This window comes from Capricornis sumatraensis, chromosome 2 (assembly GCF_032405125.1).
Source record: "Capricornis sumatraensis isolate serow.1 chromosome 2, serow.2, whole genome shotgun sequence".
Classification (NCBI taxonomy): Eukaryota; Metazoa; Chordata; class Mammalia; order Artiodactyla; family Bovidae; genus Capricornis; species Capricornis sumatraensis.
The window spans coordinates 107378996-107400183 of record NC_091070.1 but is presented as its reverse complement, the minus strand read 5'-3'; the positions used below and the strand labels follow the sequence as shown (position 1 = coordinate 107400183).

General features: G+C 40.2%; 1 protein-coding gene across 1 annotated transcript in view; it reads left to right on the top strand.

Annotated features, from left to right (window-relative positions):
* Nucleotides 1-283, top strand: part of NUF2 (NUF2 component of NDC80 kinetochore complex) — a 39846-nt gene extending 39563 nt beyond the window's left edge. Inside the window, exon 14 of the mRNA XM_068965702.1 lies at nucleotides 29-283. Coding sequence (XP_068821803.1) covers nucleotides 29-166 — 138 coding nt within the window. The 3' untranslated portion in view covers nucleotides 167-283. The remainder of the gene's footprint in view (nucleotides 1-28) is intronic.
* Nucleotides 284-21188: the final 20905 nt, after the last annotated feature.

The following is a 21188-nucleotide window of genomic DNA, read 5'->3' as shown; positions in this document are numbered from 1 at the left end:
TCCTTATTGTATTTCATTTTCTACTTAGGAAATATTTCTCAGCTTGAAAGCTGCTTTGGAGAAATACCACGAGGGCATTGAAAAGGCAACCGAGGACTGCCATGCTAAAATAGATGCAAAAACAGCTGAACTGAAGAAGAAAATGTTCAGAACCCAACCTGATTAACAGAATTACACATCTTTTTATAAAAAGCTTGTCAACTTTTAATTTTATATTCTGAAAGGGAATAGTTAAGTTGAAGTTAATGAAAGTATAAAAAGTACCAAATAGTGTTGGCTCAGTCATTTTTTATATACTGTCATAGATTATTATTTTGTAAGATAATACATTTATTGTAGACTTCCATGAACTTAAATTGTGCAGGTATTCATGTCTCTCCTCCTTGTTGTAGTGGTTGAAATAAAACAGACAATTGCATTTGAAATTTCTTGTCCCTGTTATTTTCATGGCTTCTGTCACTTCGTTTGTCAACATACAGAGGCCTAGTATTATTGAGCCCTGACTTTGCACCAAGTGTTGTGGGATCTCATTTGGTCTGCACTCAGACAGCTCTAAGTAGACATTTTTATAACTACTTGATGGGTGAACTATGAAGGTCCTAAAAGAGTAAATAGTTTAGCCAAAATTTGAACAGTGCTTTGTATAATACTGAGGTCTGGAATGTTTTTACTATACCATACTTCCTAATGTAATTATTAAAAGAGGAAGTATGATTGTGGTGGTCTTATGCTATGACATTTTTATGACGAAAGTAAAATGTGCAAACTGCTTAGAACAGTGCCATGGTAGATAATGTATATTAATTAATGGTATTTAGAGTTCCAGTTCGGAGAAGGCAATGGCAGCCCACTCCAGTACTCTTGCCTGGAGAATCCCATGGACGGAGGAGCCTGGTAGGCTGCAGTCCATGGGGTTGCTAAGAGTCAGACACGACTGAGCGTCTTCACGTTCACTTTCCATTTTCATGCATTGGAGAAGGAAATGGCAACCCACTCCAGTGTTCTTGCCTGGAGATTCCAGGGACGGCAGAGCCTGGTGGGCTACCGTCTCTGGGGTCACACAGAGTCGGACACAAGTGAAGTGATTTAGCAGCAGCAGCAGAGTTCCAGTTATTTTTCTCTTTGACAGAAATATAAAATACTACAGTAAGTAGAGAGTAGGCTTTCAGTAAGAGGAAAAGCCCTAGGAAGAGTGGAAAGGGCTATGTGTCCAATGGAGGAATAGTTGGGGCACAAAATTGAGCTATTGCCCTGTCCCTTTCTTGCTTTAAAAAAAAATAAGTTCAGCCTATGGAAAGGTCTGTTTATGGGGCTGGGCAACAGGTGTAAACATGACCATGTCTCTCATTTTATGTTTAAAAAATGTTAAACTCACCAACACCTGTCTCTACCTTTAGCTCTTGTTCTTTTTTTTTCTTCCCCCACAACCAAATTTCTAGAAAACCTAATTTACATGTGCCTCTATTTCTTTCCCTGCCCGTAGTAGTGGTGGTATTTCTATTCATACTGGTTCACTGAACTTTTTCTAAAGTCATTTTACTAGTTATCAAAATTCCCTGGACCATTTTAATCTTTATCTTCCTTACATTCTACCTGTCCAATACTTTTTCCCCTGTGTCTCAGTAACACTGCTCTCTTGGTTCTCTTGTCTGTTCCTTTTAGATGTTTTCCCATGAGGGTCTCATTCTCTGTTCTTGCCTAGAGTGTTTGTGTTCTCTAGGCATCTGCCCTTGACCCTCCTCCTCTTAACCTCTGTACCCTTCCTTGAAAACTTTCATCTACACCCACCGCTTCAGTCATGAATTAAACATCCATGCAACTTTTACTGCATTGTGGACATGGTTCACATTTGTCATATTTTTCCTGAATTTCAGACTTGGGCGTTCAATAGCCAATACAGTATACCCTGACAACACTGCGGTGAACTGCAAGGGTCTACTTTTACATGGATTTGTTTCAATCGAACTTTTGAATAAATGATCCACAGTGGGTTGAATCCATGGATGCGGAACTGTGGATACGGAGGACCCTTGAGCATCAGCAGACACAATCTGAGACCGCCGGTCCTGGGGCCAATCCCCTGTGGATACTGAGAGGTGACTGTAGATATTTTTAACCTTGTGGCATTCTGGTGAAGCCTAACGGACCTTTTCAGAGTAATGTAATGTTTTTTGTGCATAAAGTAGAATACAGGATTGCAGGTGGAACCAATTAAATTCAAATATTTTGAATTTAAAAATATTTTTAAATATTTTATATTTTAATATAAAATAAATATTTTGATATATTAAATATCAAAATACTCAAAAATATGTTATGGAAAAGGAACTTAGCCAACTTTCTCTCTTATGCCACTACTCATCGTTTATATCCATTTAGTTAGCAAGAACTATGGATTGATGTACGCAAGTCTCCTCTCACATCTTTGCCCATGTTGCAATTTATATCATCCTCATTTCTTAGCTGGTGTACTGGCAGTAATCTTTTTACTAGGTTTACAATTTCTAATCCACCTATTCAAAGGTATTAGGTTATTCTAAACATGCTAATTAGATTATTTCAATTATTTTTACAAAAGCTTTTAGATTTTCAAATTGTGCTTGGGAAGTAATTATCCTCCAATTAAATAAATTTAAATTTAAAAAATTGTGCTTGGGTGTCATAGTAAACTCAATATTTTAAGTTTGCAAAGGAAATACAATGATCGTTGCTATCTGTTGGTCACCAATGCAAACTGCTAGCTCAAGGTAGTTCACAGTTTCAGTGTTAGATCACACTAAATTCCTTTCAATGAGAACTCTACGAAGCTGGGTTTTGGGTTTTGGCATTCACTGGTTTGCTGCAATACAAATCACATGAAAATCATTATAGAATAAGAAATGAGAGTACCAGTATCCAACCTGATTTATACAGTGCCAAATTGGCATGCAAACTCAGTTAATAATTGCTACCCAACAGAAGAAAATACTTTTTCCATGTTGTTTTGTTTTGTTTAAATGAACATCAGTTCAGTCGCTCAGTCGTGTCCGACTCTGCGACCCCATGAATTGCAGCACACCAGGCCTCCCTGTCCATCACCAACTCCCGGAGTTCACTCAAACTCACCTCCATCCAGTCAGTGATGCCATCCAGCCATCTCATCCTCTGTCGTCCCCTTTCCTTCCTGCTGCCAATCCCTCCCAGCATCAGAGTCTTTTCCAATGAGTCAACTCTTCGCATGAGGTGACCAAAGTACTGGAGTTTCAGCTTTAGCATCATTCCCTCCAAAGAACACCCAGAGCTGATCTCCTGTAGAATGGACTGGTTGGATCTCCTTGCAATCCAAGGGACTCTCAAGAGTCTTCTCCAACACCACAGTTCAAAAGCATCAATTCGTCAGCACTCAGCTTTCTTCACAGTCCAACTCACATCTGTACATGACTACTGGAAAACCTATAGCCTTGACTAGACGGACCTTTGTTGGCTAAGTAATGTCTCTGCTTTTCAATATGCTATCTAGGTTGGTCATAACTTTCCTTCCAAGGAGTAAGCGTCTTTTAATTTCATGGCTGCAGTCACCATCTGCAGTGATTTTGGAGCCCCCCAAAATAAAGTCTGACACTGTTACCACTGTTTCCCCATCTATTTCCCATGACATGATGGGACCAGATGCCATGATCTTCATTTTCTGAATGTTGAGCTTTAAGCCAACCTTTTCACTTTCTTTCACTTTCATCAAGAGGCTTTTTAGTTCCTCTTCACTTTCTGCCGTAAGGGTGGTGTCATCTGCATATCTGAGGTTATTGATATTTCTCCCAGCAATCTTGATTCCAGCTTGTGCTTCTTTCAGCCCAGTGTTTCTCTTGATGTACTCTGCATATGTTAAATAAGCAGGGTGATAGTATACAGCCTTGATGTACTCCTTTTCCTATTTGGAACCAATCTGTTGTTCCATGTCCAGGTCTGACTATTGCTTCCTGACCTGCATATAGGTTTGTCTGAGTTCCCTGACAAGAGATCCAGCCCACTGCAATATAAGTACGGATTCCTAACCACTAAACCGTCAGGGAGTTCTAAATGAACATTGCTAGGGCATAAATACCTATTTAGTTGTTTGAACCTAACTACTTGATAATGGAACTGTTCATCTTTTGGGGTTTTTTGTTTGTTTGTTTGTTTTGCCAAGGGACATAGTAAAAGAGTTTCGGATACACAAAGAGCTTCTTGAACTGAGAAAGTTTTGGGACCTGTCACTTACAGGAGAAATTTGCATGAATTTCAAAACCTTTTGTTCTCTAGACTCCCATGCCTTTTCTCTTGCCAGTTCTCATTTGAACTTTATCCGCGAGTAATACCTATTTTCGCTTTCTTAGCACCTCATACTTCCATGTGTTTCCACTTTTCTTCTCAGTTTTTTTTTTTTTTTTTTTGTATGTCCAACTGAACATACACTCATTTTTCAAGTCTCCAACCCAAACTATAGCTGTCGGGTTTTCCTCTCCTGTCTCTGTTTAGTACTAATAGGATAGTATAGTGCCAGTAGCCACTTTGTTTACTTAAGAAATGGGCTTTTCTTTGTTTTCCTCTTTGACCAAATAATATATCCACTGAGCCCAAGTTCTCTTAATCCAAGAAGAAGCGTTTATCTTTCATGTATTTTTTTTTTTCACACCAAACATCAGCATAGATTCTAGTAGTTCAGTATCTTCACTCACCTTTTTTTGTCCCCAAACAGATAAAAGCCTTAATCAAGAAGCTGTCAGTATTCCCCATTAAAACCATTATTTGGCTGTTTTGATTGGAGGGCAAATTATAAAATTTAGAACTTTTTTCTAACACCTTCTTGAAAATGACTACTTGGGCTTATGTAACCTTGAAAAGTTTTTTAATAGAGGGAAATTAATGCTCTGAAAGAAGCCGATGGTATTGTGTATATGTGACATATGCTAAAGTCTGATCTTGAAGGAAATTCTGTATATAGACTTCAGTTATGTTTTATGAGTGTAGCTACTTCTTAGCTGTATGTAGAGCAAATATTTAATTTCAAGTTCAACTGACATTTTCCAAGGAGCTAATCCATTTTATGGCAAAGCAAAGAAAATTGAAATATGCACCTTGCAGGCTGAAGTTAACACATCTGATTTTAGTTTTAACGGGATGTTTCCTATTTTTAGTAAGACCAGAAAAGTTTTATATGAAATTCCATTTCAAGTTCAGGGCCTGTCCCCTGTTTCAATTAAGTTGGCTCTCTCATTTTGATTGAAATATGCTTCTCATCTTCCTATCCTTTTTGCCACCAGGGGGCATAACACAACTTGTATAACCAATGATATTAAATAGAATAACTCGATTTTAAGATTTGAAACAGCAGAGCTGAAAATTTTTAAAGTGATAGTAACAAGTCAAAAAAAAAGTATCAGAATTTATAGACAATCTATTTAGGAATTGAAGTAGGTTTTAAATAGTAACTTAAAATTATTTTAAAAGTTTGCTAAGAGGATGACTCTGCCAAAGCTCCAATTCTGACCCTATTTTGTTATCTTTCTTTAGATTACCTAAATTAGCCTCCTAGTACTTGGTTCAGGATTTCTAGCTTAGATTCCATGCAGCTCTTAAAACAGCTTTCCTGCACACAAATTTGAGATACCCATACTAGAATGAACAAGTCACTTAGGAAATTAACCTAGACCACCACCTGGCCTTGTTTTAGTGTGACATTGTTTGTTTGTCTTCAAGATAAGATGATAAAGTCATTCTCTATTACTACCATCCTCCTCTAATCCATTCATACTGCCAATACATAGATCTCCCTAAAATACAAATTTAATCATCTCTGCTACTGCTTTACAAATATTTGATGCTAACTCATTTCAGGATATGATCCATAATACTTTGAAGGATAGTATACTTTGACAGAGGCAATGTGTTGTAACACAGTAGTTCCCAAATTATACTGTGTATACCATTTTCCTGGGGTGCTTGTTAAATATGCCTTGATTTGGAGGGGTCTCTGGGAGGCTGCACTTAAAACAAGTCCACTAAGTGCTTATTACAGTGATCTTTGGAGATCACTTTAAGAATCTCTGCTGTGTGATTAAAAGCATACACTTTGGAGTCAGTATTTATATTTCTTATAAAATGGGAATAATAAATACATCTTTAGCTCATAAGAATTGAGTGAGTTTTAAAAAAAAAAAAAAACAGCATAGTGCCTACTGCACAGCAAATATACGGTATCTGGTGCTGTTATAAACATAACTGGTAGTAGATTGCTCCAGGGAGCAATCTGTATTTTCTGCACTACCTCTATTTGCAGTCCTTTATACATACTTGGTGATGAATGAATGTTTGCTGAATTAAAGGATCTTGTCAGCTTGGCCAAAATGGGAAGAGGATTCTAAAGCATATAGTTTACCGGGTAGCAAATCAGCTTTGTATTTTTAGTACAAAGAACATAGATCATGACGGTTTTATCTTTCTTACTAGGCGAAAAAGGCAAGCACACTCATAGAAAACATGCAAGCTTCCCTTGGCTCCACAGGGTGTCACTGCTGACTCCTCGTTCCAAGTAGAGCACAGGTGTGAGGATTGTACAGCCTTTGAAGGATGGTTCTCAAACCTCGGGTTTCATCAGAATCACATGAAAGGCTAAGACAGATTACTGCCTTGGAATTTCTCATTCAGAAGGTCTGGGATGGGGTTCTAGAATGTTCATTTCAAATTCCCTGGTGAAGATGACACTCCTGGTCAGGGATCCCACTTAGAGAATCACTGCAACAGAGAAATCCATTCACAGATGGGGATAGGTTTTTTTTTTTTTTTCCCATAGGTCTTCTATAGCAATTGAAATACATTGATGTGCTTACAAGTCACCTAGACTACATCTTGTTAAAATACAGATTCTCATTCAGCTGGTTTGGGTGGGATCTGAGATCCTGCAGGGCTTCCCACGTGGCTCAGTGGTAAAAAATCTGCCTGCCAATGCAGGAGACCCTGGTTTGATCCCTGGGTCAGGATGATCCCCTGGAAAAGGGCATGGCAACCCACTCCAGTATGCGTGCCTGGGGAATCCCATGGACAGGGAGGCCTGGTGGGCTACAGTCCATGGCGTTGCAGAGAGTCAGGTGCAACTGAGCACACATGCAAAAAACAGATCCTGCATTTCTAAACAGCTTCTGGGTGAAACACACTGCGGGACTTCTGACAACACTTTGAATAACAAATTCAATATCACTCCCTGCCTCTCATCATTGATTCCACGTTCATATCACCAAGTCCTTTACTTTCCAAGGAAGTGATGGTATGTATAAAGTGCATGGCACAGCACCCTGTGCATAGGCAAGCACCTTACATTATGTTAACAATTATTAGGATGAGCTATTTAGTGTAGTGGTGAAGAATGTGGGGTTTGGAGAGACTTTGAAATTCCATGTTTGCAACTTACAAGCCATGTGAACTGGGTCGTGATATAAAATGTCATGGAGCTTCACGTTCCTCATTTGTAAATTAGGGATTATAGTAGTCTTTACTCCACATAGTTGTTGTAAGAATTAAATCAGAAAATAAATGTGAGCTTCTTATCATTCTTTGTAAGTGGCTATTATTACTAGTAAAACCCAAGAAGTAGAGATGACAAAAATAGCTGCCAGAGGTGCTAGGTGAACTTTTACAATTTGAAAGAAATAGAATCTAACCAGAAAAAAAAAAATTATGTGTTACTTGTGACTGTAATCTACCCACTACTAATGTTTAATGCCAGGTGACATACCTGAGAAAGGATTCAGAAAACAGTGAGATGCTTAAAGCCATCTTTTAGACTAGATTTGAAAAAAAAAAGTTATAGAAATATTAATATCTTTTAAAAAGTTCTCAGTAAAATGTATTTTATCTTAGAGGCAAATTTGTCCTAATGTAAATCAAGGCTACTTTATATAAAGTGCTAATTCAAGTCAGAGACCACAAATTTTTACAGAATTTAGCATACAACAGAAGCAAACTAATATTTGTTGAAGAAACAAATGGAGAAATCCTACTGTATTCAAAGGTGTAGTCATCTGTCCCTTGGGTTCTCCCATTTTCTATTTTTCTTAGAAAGGTTCCTTTAGTTCTCTCACTGTCCTAGTTTTTAACCCTGTATGTCCCACATTCCAGGAAACCCCTCAGTTCAGAGCAAGCCAGAATGATTGGTCTCCCTAAATATGTGAAAGATACACATATATCTTCACACACACACACACACACACACACACACACACACACACACACACACACACACACACACATGGGCCTCGAAGGTGGCACTAGTGGTAAAGAACCCACCTGCTAATGCAGGAGACATGAGACGCAGGTTTGATCTCTGGGTCGGGAAGATCCCCTGGAGAAGGGCATGGCAACCCACTCCAGTATTCTTCCCCAGAGAATCCCGTGGAAAGAGGAGCATGGTGGGCACAGAGTCAGACACAACTGAAGTGACTTAGCCCACATATATAGCTATACATGTGGCCCTATTTGCTCCCTTACTCATATCCATGGTTGGGCTTCATTTACTTTCACAGAATTTAGGTGTCCACTTCAATCCATAATACAATGGTCATTTACTAAGAGTAATTATACCACACGCAATATGAGTATATACACTGGAAGAAATCAAGTGAAAAAGTCAGCTTCTGCAGTCAAGAAGTATCCATGGACACTGTCAACTCTCAAGGGCTTTCTCTCCATGCAAATGTTATGCTTTCCTTTTTGCCCAAATCCTTTATTAGTTATCCACTGCTATGTAACAAATCAGGTTACCAGGCTCCAGGGAGTTCTGAAGAAAACTCTCTTGTCTTTTGCTCATACAGAGAAGGGGTAACTTTTTTTTCTCTCTCTCTCTTTTTTTTTTTTTTTTTTTGCTTAATTTTTATGTTCAGAGTGATTATTCTTCCAACTTCTCAGAAAGGTAGACGGGAACAAAAATCAGCTCCACATGCCTTACCCACACTACAGGGCATCTGCCCAGAGATACACCTCTCTCCCCCAACACCTGGATCGTCTGTGGAAGTGAAGGCATTCCAGGGTAAAAGCCCTTCTCCTTTCTATACACTCAGCCCCAAAGTCACCCTTACCCCCTCCCCTCTGTAGATATATGAAAAGGAAAAAAGAAGCAAAGCTTGGGATTTGGGCCTGAATTCCCCCAGGTGGTCCCTGATTTTGTTAATAAAGTTTTATTAGAACACAGCCAGGCTCATTGTTTACATATTGTCTATGCCTGTGATCAAGCCAAGATGGCAGAGTTCAGTAATTGTGACAGACACCATGTTGTTAGGGGAAGCACACTGGAACCACCCACCCTGTCCAGGCACTCTAGTAACCATTTAGATGAGTTATTTCACAACAGGAGGTCCTAGTAAGAAACATGGAACTAACAAACCACCACCAACCAGAAGAGAAGTTAAAGGAGATGCCACACATCCTATCATCTCCTAGAATCCTTCTCATTGGCATCCATCTTGCCTGAGCAATGCGTGCGTCACCAAGAAGGACCCTGAGCCAGAATGACTGATTAGAGACAACTCCGAAAATAATTGCATCACCATAAAACCCAAGACTGGGAGCCACATGACAGAGCAGTCCTCCTGGTTTCCTTTACTTTCCTGCCCTCTTCCGGGGCACCCATTCCCAATAAAATCTCTTGCTTTTTCAGCACAAGTGTCTCCTGGGACGATTCATTTCCTCGTGTTAGACAAGAGCCCCCTTTTGGGCCCTAGAAGGGGTCCCTTTTCTGAAACAATATGACCTACATATCCAAAAATATTTACTATTTGGCCCTTCACAGAGAAGGGTTACGCCCCTGATCTGGTAAATAAAGGTGGACGTATGGGAAGCATGCCTATATCACATGAAGTGAAAGTGTTAGTTGCTCAGTCGTGTCCGACTCTGTGATCCCATGGACTGTAGCTCACCAGGCTTCTCTGTCCATGGGATTCTCCAGGCAAGAATACTGGAGTGGATTGGCATTCCTTTCTCCAGGGAATCTTCCCAACCCAGGGATCAAACTCAGAGCTCCCACATTGCAGGCAGATACTTTACAGTCTGAGCCACTTGCAAAGCCACATATTTATGCTTTGAAAGGAAACATGCACCTCGTCTCTTTTCTGTCACTTTCTTCACATTGCCAGGCTGTGTTTTGCGACTTCTTACTTCATCCTATCTTAAAAGAATGAATAGCAAAGTATATAGAATATTTTAAAATAATCTCAATCAATGTAGGTCCCAAATAATGCTACCAGCCCTGAAGTTATGTTATCATTCTATCTTTAATTGGTCAGTACAGAAATGTATCTTACTTCATAAGAATGCTTACAAAAAATTACCTCTAGACCATCAACTATTGAAGGACAGAGGGAATGTCTTCAGATTCCTCTATAACCCCTTTCCCCTGCCCTCCTCCACCTGCCCCTCATTCAGTGTCCTGCTCAATGAGGTCACTCCATAAATGCTGACTTGTGCCTGGTGATATTAGCATGCCTGGATTTACCTGATTACATTTTGTAAGAAGTAATTGTGGCATACAGACAGGTGTGGGATGGGTGCGGGGCAGGCAAAGGAACAGAGGGATGCAAAGGAAAAAGGTGGTTCTAAAAGCATTTGCTAATTCACAACTCCCAGGGCTGCTGAAACCATTTTCAAATTTTGCAGCCTTTGACATTTTTGCAAATTTTCTCTGTCTTTGCTGCTGTTCTAGTATCACAGATAAGAAATCCCTCAAACCTTGCTCTGTTCTGGAATAATGAGATTGGAAAAGATTTTTTTCATCTTTTTAACACATTAAAAAAAAAAAATCTAACCACAGCCCAGCAGTTCAACAAATATTACTCATGTCACAGCAAGAAGAAAAGGAGACTTTTGAATTAAAAAAAGAAAAAAAAAGTGGAAAAGACGAACACAAGAGGCATTGTTTGCATATCAGGAAAATTAATCTACATAGGAAAGTGTAAGAACCTGCAATTCAGAAAGCAAAGAATTAGGACAGCCCAGCTGAGAATAATTTTGTAGCCGGTTAATTTAATTGCATAAATCATTCCTTTGTTAGCAATAAAGAGATATAATTAAAATGAGATTGCCTCTAGTTTCTATTCTCTAGAAACTAAAGGAATTGATTTGGGGTAAAGCATTCTTCCAAATACCAGATCGGCAAATTACATTTACCTTTTTAGAAAAGCTAAATTATTTTGCTGTAATATCATGGTGGGTTTAATTAATTATAGATCTGCCATATGATCTTAAAGAAATAATTTATTTAATGTCCTTAGAACAGAAGTTTCCAATCATGTGTGTATCCCTTTGGTAGATGGTGTGCAAATTTTTACAAACAGGTCAGAAGTTTAACAGGCAGCTGTCAGGAGGAATTTGAGGCAGTGTAATGATTGTTTGGGGTTTTGGTTCACTGTCCATGTTTAAAAAAAAAAAAAAAAGCCACTGCTTAGTATTACATAATTTAACTGAGCTCATTTAGATTGGCTTTATTCTAAAATTGCTACTGGTAATTATTTGCTCTCTCTGAACCTTTGGGATTTAAAGAGCCTATAATTGTCTATTAAATAGGGGGAAATCAGATCAAAGAAGAATGCAAAAGTCTCCTACTATAAAGCCCAGGTCTGCTGATCAGTCAATTGAATGTCAGAGAGAATTGCAAGCTGTGACAGAGAAGAGGCTCATTTTTATGGTAATGAATTTGAATTTTTAAAAATGTACTAAACTACACTTGCTTGCTCCAGATTTTTAAAATTCATTGGCATTACTCGGCAACAGGGATTTACACAGAGGTGGGAGGGGATTCTGCCAGCTTTCAGAGGGCCTGGTTTCAGGGAAAATCATGCCCCTGCACTAGGCCTGCCTTGAAGTTTTCATAGTACAGCTTGCCCCACTGAGACTGGTGACCCATTTCAAACTCTAATTTCATGTAATGCTGACCTGAGAGCAGAGAGAGAGCTGTCATTGTGGAGGACTACCAGAAAGGGTTTCAACTGTATTCTTAAAAATTTCTTTAAGTTAGGCTTTGGAACACGGATACGAGTTTGAGTAAACTCTGGGGGTTGGCGGTGGACAGGGAGGCCTGGCACACTGCAGTCCATGGAGTCGCAAAGAGTTGGACATGACTGAGTGACTGAAATGACTTGGAACACGGATGTTCATTATTATTCACAGTGTGGTAGGTCACCTTGTATATTTCTGGAAAAGAATCCCTCTCTTAAAGAAAAAAGACATGTTGTAAAATGCTTCATTTTTGTACTAGATAAAATGTTTGATTTTGCTGTTGGAGGCTTACATTATTGACCTGTTAGAACAAGATGTTTGTTGATTTTGTTTTAATCACTAAGTCCTATCTGACTCTTTGCAAACCCATGGACTATAGCCTACCAGGTTCCTCTGTCTGGGTGATTTCCCAGGCAAGAATACTAGAGTGAACTGCCATTTCCTTCTCCAGGGGATCTTCTCAACCCAGGGATGGAACCTGCTTTTCCTGTGTTGGCATGTGGATTCTTTCCCACTGAGCCACCAGGGAAGTCCAAGAAGAAGCAGTGCATACCACCATTTATCTGGATTCCAATGGCTCGTGAGCAGGCAGCCAGAGGAGAAACAGAGCCCAGGACTCAGGAGAAACAAACTTTTCCTGCTTGATTTCCACTGCTCAGTCAAGATATCTTACCAAAGGAGCTGGGCAGTGAGGAACACTATTCTGACACTTCTTCTTTTTTTAAAAAAAAATATAAATTTATTTATTTTAATTGGAGGCTAATTACTTTACAATATTGTGTTGGTTTTGCCATACATCAACATTTCTTAACTCCACCTTCAGTCCATAGGGCAGTACAGATGATCTGAGCTCTCTCTGCTCAAAAAGTTGCAGAAGATTCCTCTCTCTGTTGGGCAGTCTCTACTAGGGACATGTTCTGTCCCAAATGCTTTGTGGATTTTCCACATAATGCCATAACTTTCAGTCTCACATTTCTTCTCTTGGCTCACTGCCTGACATCATGAAGACTGGCCGGCCCCTTTTCAAGCCTTTCTATGTGCTCAAAGCTGGCATTATCTCCTTCCCTTTGTGACTAGACCATTGACTTGAGTGGGTTATTAGTGCAACAATAAATAAAATATAATCTTGAGATTAATCAACAGATGTCCTGATTTATTTGGAAAGTCTAGACTGAAAATTCATGTGAAGGGCATATTTTAGTGTTAAAATGATGGCATCAACCAGAATTGTTATCCAATTTAAATAATATTCAGTGTTAGGACTAAAAACAGCTGTTTACCCTCAAGTAGTTTCAATTTATCACCTGATTCTGGATAATATCAGTCCATTAATCTCAACTTTAGTCCTGCTTCTATATATTGTCCCCCAGACAAATGGAGATTCTGACTTGTTCCACCAGTAATGTGGTTTTGGTTATACTTTGTCTTCAGTAAGTTTATTCATGATTGGTACAGATGATGTTGCTAATTAGTTGACTATATCAAGGGATATCTCAAGATGTAAAACCTCGTCCCATGTACTTCAAATGTAATGTCTGTCCTAAAAATAAACGTAAAAGTACATATAAGTGTCACCAGGTGTAATAAGAATACTTAGATATCTTGAGCCATCTGTTTCTGGGATATCATGACATTCATCCTCAAAACATACAGTAGTCACAAGTCATGAACTAAATTACTGATAGGGAACTTTAAGGTTGGAGCAGCTTAATATCACGCATTTAGCTCAGGAAAAGAAGAAAATGACCAGCAGTTCCTAATAGCAGTCTCTGGCTTTCCTACCTTAAAACTTAGACCCCATTCAGTCAGCTGACCTGTACCAGGTAATAGTGAGCTGATATTACCCAAACTATTTTGCATGAGTACCGTATAAAGCTCTCATTACTGTAGTGTTTGCAAATAGATTCAAAATAACCACCAGTATTTTATGAACTGTAAGGAGTTTTAAAGGCTTTATTTTTGCACGTACTGATAAACAGTAGTAAAATTACATGATATAACCTATCTCAAGGTTAACTGTTTGGCCTGCAACCTTGGACTAACCTCATCAGCTCCTCTCCATAGTGCTCTAGACTATTATATCAGCTGTCTCTTCCAAGTCCTGTAACTCCTTTACCTAACTCACATGTCTTATTAAAATTTCTCTGTATGAATAACTTTATCATCATCTGTGAGTTCTTGGGCTCATTCACTGTTTAATCACCAGTATCCAGCACAGTGCCTGGCATCATTTCAGTTCAGTCACTCAGTCATGTCCGACTCTTTGCGACCTCATGAATTGCAGCACTCCAGGCCTCCCTGTCCATCACCAGCTCCCGGAGTCCACTCAGATTCATGTCCATTTGAGTCAGTGATGCCATCCAGCCATCTCATCCTCGGGCGTCCCCTTCTCCTCCTCCAGCATCAGAGTCTTTTCCAATGAGTCAACTCTTCGCAAGAGGTGGCCAAAGTACTGGAGCTTCAGCTTTAGCATCATTCCTTCCAAAGAAATCCCAGGGCTGATCTCCTTCAGAATGGACTGGTTGGATCTCCTTGCAGTGCAAGGGACTCTCAAGAGTCTTCTCCAACACCACAGTTCAAAAGCATCAATTCTTTGGCGCTCACCCTTCTTCACAGTCCAACTCTCACATCCATACATGACTACTGGAAAAACCATAGCCTTGACTAGACGGATCTTAGTCAGCAAAGTAATGTCTCTGCTTTTGAATATACTATCTAGTTTGGTCATAACTTTTCTTCCAAGGAGTAAGCGTATTTTAATTTCATGGCTGCACTCACCATCTGCAGTGATTTTGGAGCCCAAAAAATAAAGTCTGACAGTGTTTCCACTGTTTCCCCATCTGTTTCCCATGAAGTGATGGGACTGGATGCCATGATCTTCGTTTTCTGAATGTTGAGCTTTAAGCCAACTTTTTCACTCTCCTCTTTCACTTTCGTAAAGAGGCTTTTTAGTTCCTCTTCACTTTCTTCCATAAGGGTGGTGTCATCTGCATATCTGAGGTTATTGATATTTCTCCCAACAATCTTGATTCCAGCTTGTGTTTCTTCCAGCCCAGCGTTTCTCATGATGTACTCTGCATATAAGTTAAATAAGCCGGGTGACAATATACAGCCTTGACGTACTCCTTTTCCTATTTGGAACCAGTCTGTTGTTCCATGCCCAGTTCTAACTGTTGCTTCCTGACCTGCCTAGCATAGAGACAACCAATTACTGTTGTCATTATTAACCAATAGGGAGTGGGGGACTCCACATCCCTGGCTTCCAGAGCATCCTATCCATATTCTTGGCTAACTATACACAGTTATTATCAACAGGTGTGTTGAATGCATTATATCATGCTTAGCACAAGCCCTTTGTCATGCTGGATATTTAATAAATTTTGCAGAATGAAAGTCATCCTGCACTATGACAGGCCTTTTAACAGCCACCAGGAGATGTGGCTCTCATCAGGAAGATTCCATAAGCCTCTTAACCTTATCCTTCAGAGAGCAAACAGAATGAAAACCACAATCACAGAAAACTAATCAAACTGATCACATGGACAGCAGCCTTCTCTCACTCAATGAAACTATGAGCCATGCCATGTAGGACCACCCAAGACAGACGGGTCATGGTGGAGAGTTCTGATACAACGTGATCCACTGTAGAAGGGAATGGCAAACCACCTTGGTATTCTTGCCTTGAGAGCCTCATGAACAGCATGAAAAGGCAAAAAGATATAACAATGAAAGATGAAATCCTCAGGTTGGTAAGCACCAAATATGCTACTGGAGAAGAGTGGAGAAATAACTCCAGAAAGAAGGGAAAGACAGAGCCAAAGTTAAAACAATGCCCAGCTGTGGATGTGACTGGTGATGGAAGTAAAGTCCAAAGCTGTAAAGATACATATTGCATAGGAACCTGGAATGTCAGGTCCATGAATCAAGGTAAATTCAAACGGTGTGAAGTCGTTCAGTCATGTCCAACTCTTTGCGACCCCATGGACTGTAGCCTACCAGGCTCCTCCCTCCATGGGATTCTCCAGGTAAGAGTACTGGAGTGGGTTGCCATTTCTTCTCCAGGGAATCTCCCTGACCCAGGGATCGAACCCAGGTATCCTGCATTCCAGGCAGATGCTTTAACCTCTGAGCCACCAGGGAAATCCCAGAGTGAACAATGACATTTTAGGAATCAGTGAACTAAAATGGACTGGGATGGGTGAATTTAATTCAGATGAACATTATATCTACCACTGTGGGCAAGAATCCTTAGAAGAAGATGAGTAACCCTCATAGTCAAAAAAAGAGTCCAAAATGGAGTACCCGGGTGCAATCTCAAAAATGGCAGTATGATCTCTGTTCATTTCCAAGGCAAAGCATTCAATATCACAGTAATCAAAGTAATCAAAGTCTATGCCCCAATCAGTAATACTGAAAAAGCTGAAATTGAATGGTTCTATGAAGACCTACAAGACCTTCTAGAACTAACACCCAAAAATGATGTCCAGCAACTGAGAGGAGCAACCCCACGTCCAACGAGCAATGGCTGTGCGGGTGCAGGAGGGCCAAGAGGAGCTGCTCCACATTCAAGGTCAGGAGGGGCAGCTGTGAGATACCCCTTGTCCAAGGTAAGGAGCAGTGGCTGTGCTTTGCGGGAGCAGCCATAAAGAGATACCCCACATCCAAGGTAAGAGAAACCCAAGTAAGACAGTAGGTGTTGCAAGAGGGCATCAGAGGGCAGACACACTGAAACCATAATCACAGAAAACTAGCCAATCTGATCACATGGACCACAGCTTGTCTAACTCAATGAAACTAAGCCATGCCCTGTGGGGCCACCCAAGACGGATGGGTCATGGTGGAGAAGTCTGACAGAATGTGGTCCACTGGAGAAGGGAATGGCAAACCACTTCAGTATTCTTGCCTTGATAACCCCATGAACATTATGAAAAGGCAAAATGATAGGATACTGAAAGAGAAACTCCACAGGTGAGTAAGTGTCCAGTATGTTACTGGAGATCAGTGGAGATATAACTCAAGAAAGAATGAAGGGATGGAGCCAAAGCAAAAACAATACCCAGCTGTGGATGTGACTGGTGATACAAGCAAGGTCCAATGCTGTAAAGAGCAATATTTCATAGGTACCTGGAATGTTAGCTCCATGAATCAAGGCAAATTGGAAGTGGTCAAATAGAAGATGGCAAGAGTGAACATTGACATTCTAGGAATCAGAGAACTAAAATAGACTGGAATGGGTGAATTTAACTCAGATGACCATTATATCTACTACTGCGGGCAGGAATCCCTCAGAAGAAATGGAGTAGCCATCATGGTCAACAAAAGAGTCCAAAACGCAGTACTTGGATGCAATCTCAAAAATGACAGAGTGATCTCTGTTCATTGCCAACGCAAACCATTCAATATCACAGTAATCCAAGTCTATGCCCCAACCAGTAATGCTGAAGAAGCTGAAGTTGAACAGTTCTGTGAAGACCTACAAGACCTTTTAGAACTAACACCCAAAAGAGATGTCCTTTTCATTATAGGGGACTGGAATGCAAAAGTAGGAAGTCAAGAAACACCTGGAGTAACAGGCAAATTTTGCCTTGGAATACGGAAGGAAGCACGACAAAGGCTAATAGAGTTTTGCCAAGAAAACGCACTGGTCATGGCAAACACTGTCTTCCAACAACACAAGAGAAGACTCTACTCATGGACATCACCAGATGCTCAACACTGAAATCAGATTGATTATATTCTTTGCAGCCAAAAATGGAGAAATTCTACACAGTCAGCAAAAACAAGACCAGGAGCTGACTGTGACTCAGATTATGAATTGCTTATTGCTAAATTCAGACTTAAATTGAAGAAAGTAGGGATAACCACTAGACCATTCAGTTCAGTTCAGTTCAGTTCAGTTGCTCAGTCATGTCTGACTCTCTGTGATCCCATGAATCACAGCACGCTAGGCCTCCCTGGCCATCACCAACACCCGGAGTTCACTCAGACTCACATCCATCGAGTCAGTGATGCCATTCAGCCATCTCATCCTCTGTCATCCCCTTCTCCTCCTGCCCCCAATCCCTCTCAGCATCAGAGTCTTTTCCAGTGAGTCAACTCTTCGCATAAGGTGGCCCAAGTGCTGGAGTTTTAGCTTTAACATTATTCCTTCCAAAGAAATCCCAGGGCTGATTTCCTTCAGAATGGACTGGTTGGATCTCCTTGCAGTCCAAGGGACTCCTAAGAGTCTTCTCCAACACCACAGTTCAAAAGCATCAATTCTTTGGTGCTCAGCCTTCTTCACAGTCCAACTCTCACATCCATACATGACCACAGGAAAAACCATAGCCTTGACTAGATGGACCTTAGTCGGCAAAGTAATGTCTCTTCTTTTGAATATGCTATCTAGGTTGGTCATAACTTTCCTTCCAAGGGGTAAGTGTTTTTTTAATTTCATGGCTGCAGTCACCATCTGCAGTGATTTTGGAGCCCTCCAAAATAAAGTCTGACACTGTTTCCACTGTTTCCCCATCTATTTCCCATGAAGTGATGGGACCAGATGCCATGATCTTCATTTTCTGAATGTTGAGCTTTAAGCCAACTTTTTCACTCTCTACTTTCACTTTCATCAAGAGGCTTTTTAGTTCCTCTTCACTTTCTTTCATAAGGGTGGTGTCATTTGCATATCTGAAGTTATTGATATTTCTCCCGGCAATCTTGATTCCAGCTTGTGTTTCTTCCAGTCCAGCATTTACCATTCAGGTATGACCTAAATCAAATCCCTTATGATTATACAGTGGAAGTGAGAAATAGATTTAAGGGACTAGATCTGATAGACATAGTGCCTGATGAATTATGGATGGAGGCTCGTGACATTGTACAGGAGACAGGGATCAAGATCATACCCATGGAAAAGAAATGCAAAAAAGCAAAATGGCTGTCTGGGGAGGCCTTACAAATAGCTATGAAAAGAAGAGAAGCGAAAAGCAAAGGAGAAAAGGAAAAATATAAGCATCTGAATGCAGAGTTCCAAAGAATAGCAAGGAGAGATAAGAAAGCCTTCCTCAGTGATCAATGCAAAGAAATAGAGGAAAACAATAGAATGGGAAAGACTAGAGATCTCTTCAAGAAAATTAGAGATACCAGGGGAACATTTCATGCAAAGATAGACACAATAAAGGACAGAAATGGCATGGGCCTAACAGAAGCAAAGATATTAAGAAGAGTTGGCAAGAATACACAGAAGAACTATACAAAAAGATCTTAATGACCCAGATAACCATGATGGTGTGATCACTTATCTAGAGCCAGACATCCTGGAATGTGAAGTCAAGTGGGCCTTATGAAGCATCACTATGAACAAAGCTAGTGGAGGTGATGGAATTCCAGTTGAGCTATATTTCAAATTCTAAAATATGATGTTGTGAAAGTGCTGCACTCAATATGCCAGCAAATTTGGAAAACTCAGCAGTGGTCACAGGACTGGAAAAGTTCAGCTTTCCTTCCAATCCCCAAGAAGGGCAATGCCAAAGAATGCCCCAGCTACCGCACAATTGTACTCATCTCAAAAACTAGCAAAGTAATGCTCAAAACTCTCCAAGCCAGGCTTCAGCAGTATGTGAACCGCGAACTTTGAGATGTTCAAGCTGGATTTAAAAAAGGCAGAGGAACCAGAGATCAAATTTCCAATATCTTTTGGATCATCGACGAAGCAAGAGAGTTCCAGACAAATATCTACTTCTGCTTTATTGATTATGCCAAAGCCTTTGATTGTGTGGATCACAACAAACTGTAGAAAATTTTTCAAGAAATGAGACTACCGACCACTTTACCTGCCTCCTGAGATATCTGTATTCAGGTCAGGAAACAACAGTTAGAACCAGACATGGAATAACAGACTGGTTCCTAATTGGGAAAGGAGTATGTCAAGGCTGTATATTGTCACCCTGCTTATTTAATTTATATGCAGAGTACATCATGCAAAATGCTGGGCTTGATGAAGTATAAACTAGAATCAAGATTGCTGGGAGAAATATCAATAACCTCAGATATTCAGATGACACCACCCTTAAGGCCGAAAGTGAAAAGGAACTGAAGAGCCTCTTGATGAAAAAGTGAAAGAGAAGAATGAAAAAGCTGGTTTAAAACTCAACATTCAAAAACTAAGATCATGGCATCTGGTCTCATCACTTCATGGCAAATAGATGTGGAAACAATGGAAACAGTGACAGACTTTATTTTTCTGGGCCCCTAAATCACTGGAGATGGTGACTGCAGCCACAAAATTAAGACACTTGCTCCTTGGAAGAAAAGCAATGATCAACCTAGACAGCATATTAAAAAGCAGAGACATTACTTTGACAACAAAGGTCCATCTAGTCAGAGCTATGGTTTTTCCAGCAATCATGTATGTATGTGAGAGTTGGACTATAAAGAAAGCTGAGAACCAAAGAATTGATAATTTTGGACTATGGTGTTGGAGAAGACTCTTGAGAGTCCCTTGGACTGCAAGGAGATCCAACCAGTCCATCCTAAAGGACATCAGTCCTGAATATTCATTGGACAGACAATCCTGAGGCTGAAACTCCAGCACTTTGGCCAGCTGATGCAAGGAACTGACTTATTGGAAAAGACCCTGATGCTGGGAAAGATTGAGGGAGGGAGCTGAAGGGGACGACAGAGGATGAGATGGTTGGATAGCATCACCAACTCAATGGACATGAGTTTGAGTAAACTGCAAGAGTTGGTGATGAAAGGGGAGGCCTGGCGTGCTGCAGTCATGGGGTCGCAAAGAGTTGGACATGAGGGACTGAACTAAGCCTAAACTAAACAGAAGAGGAGGAATCTGGTTGTCTCTAGAACAGGGATATTTTTCTTCTCTTGGCCACAGCAAACCAAACAATTTTTTTTTCTAGTTTCTTAATGAGAATGAACTGGAGAGGAGCGTTCAGCTCCTATATTATGGATGCTCTGCTTGATGAACAGAGTTCTGCCCAAATTAGTCATACTCCTTAAAGTGATTATTTTCATTTGTAGTTTATACTTTTGTGCTTTCATAGCATCTTAATGTATATATTTCTAAACTCCAATACCATTGTAGTTTAGACTGCAGTAATTCCCTAGTGTTCCAGTGGTTAGGACCACGAACTCTCACTGCTAAGGGTCCAGAGACAGGGCCGAGTAACAAGCTGCATGGCGTGGTCAAAAATATA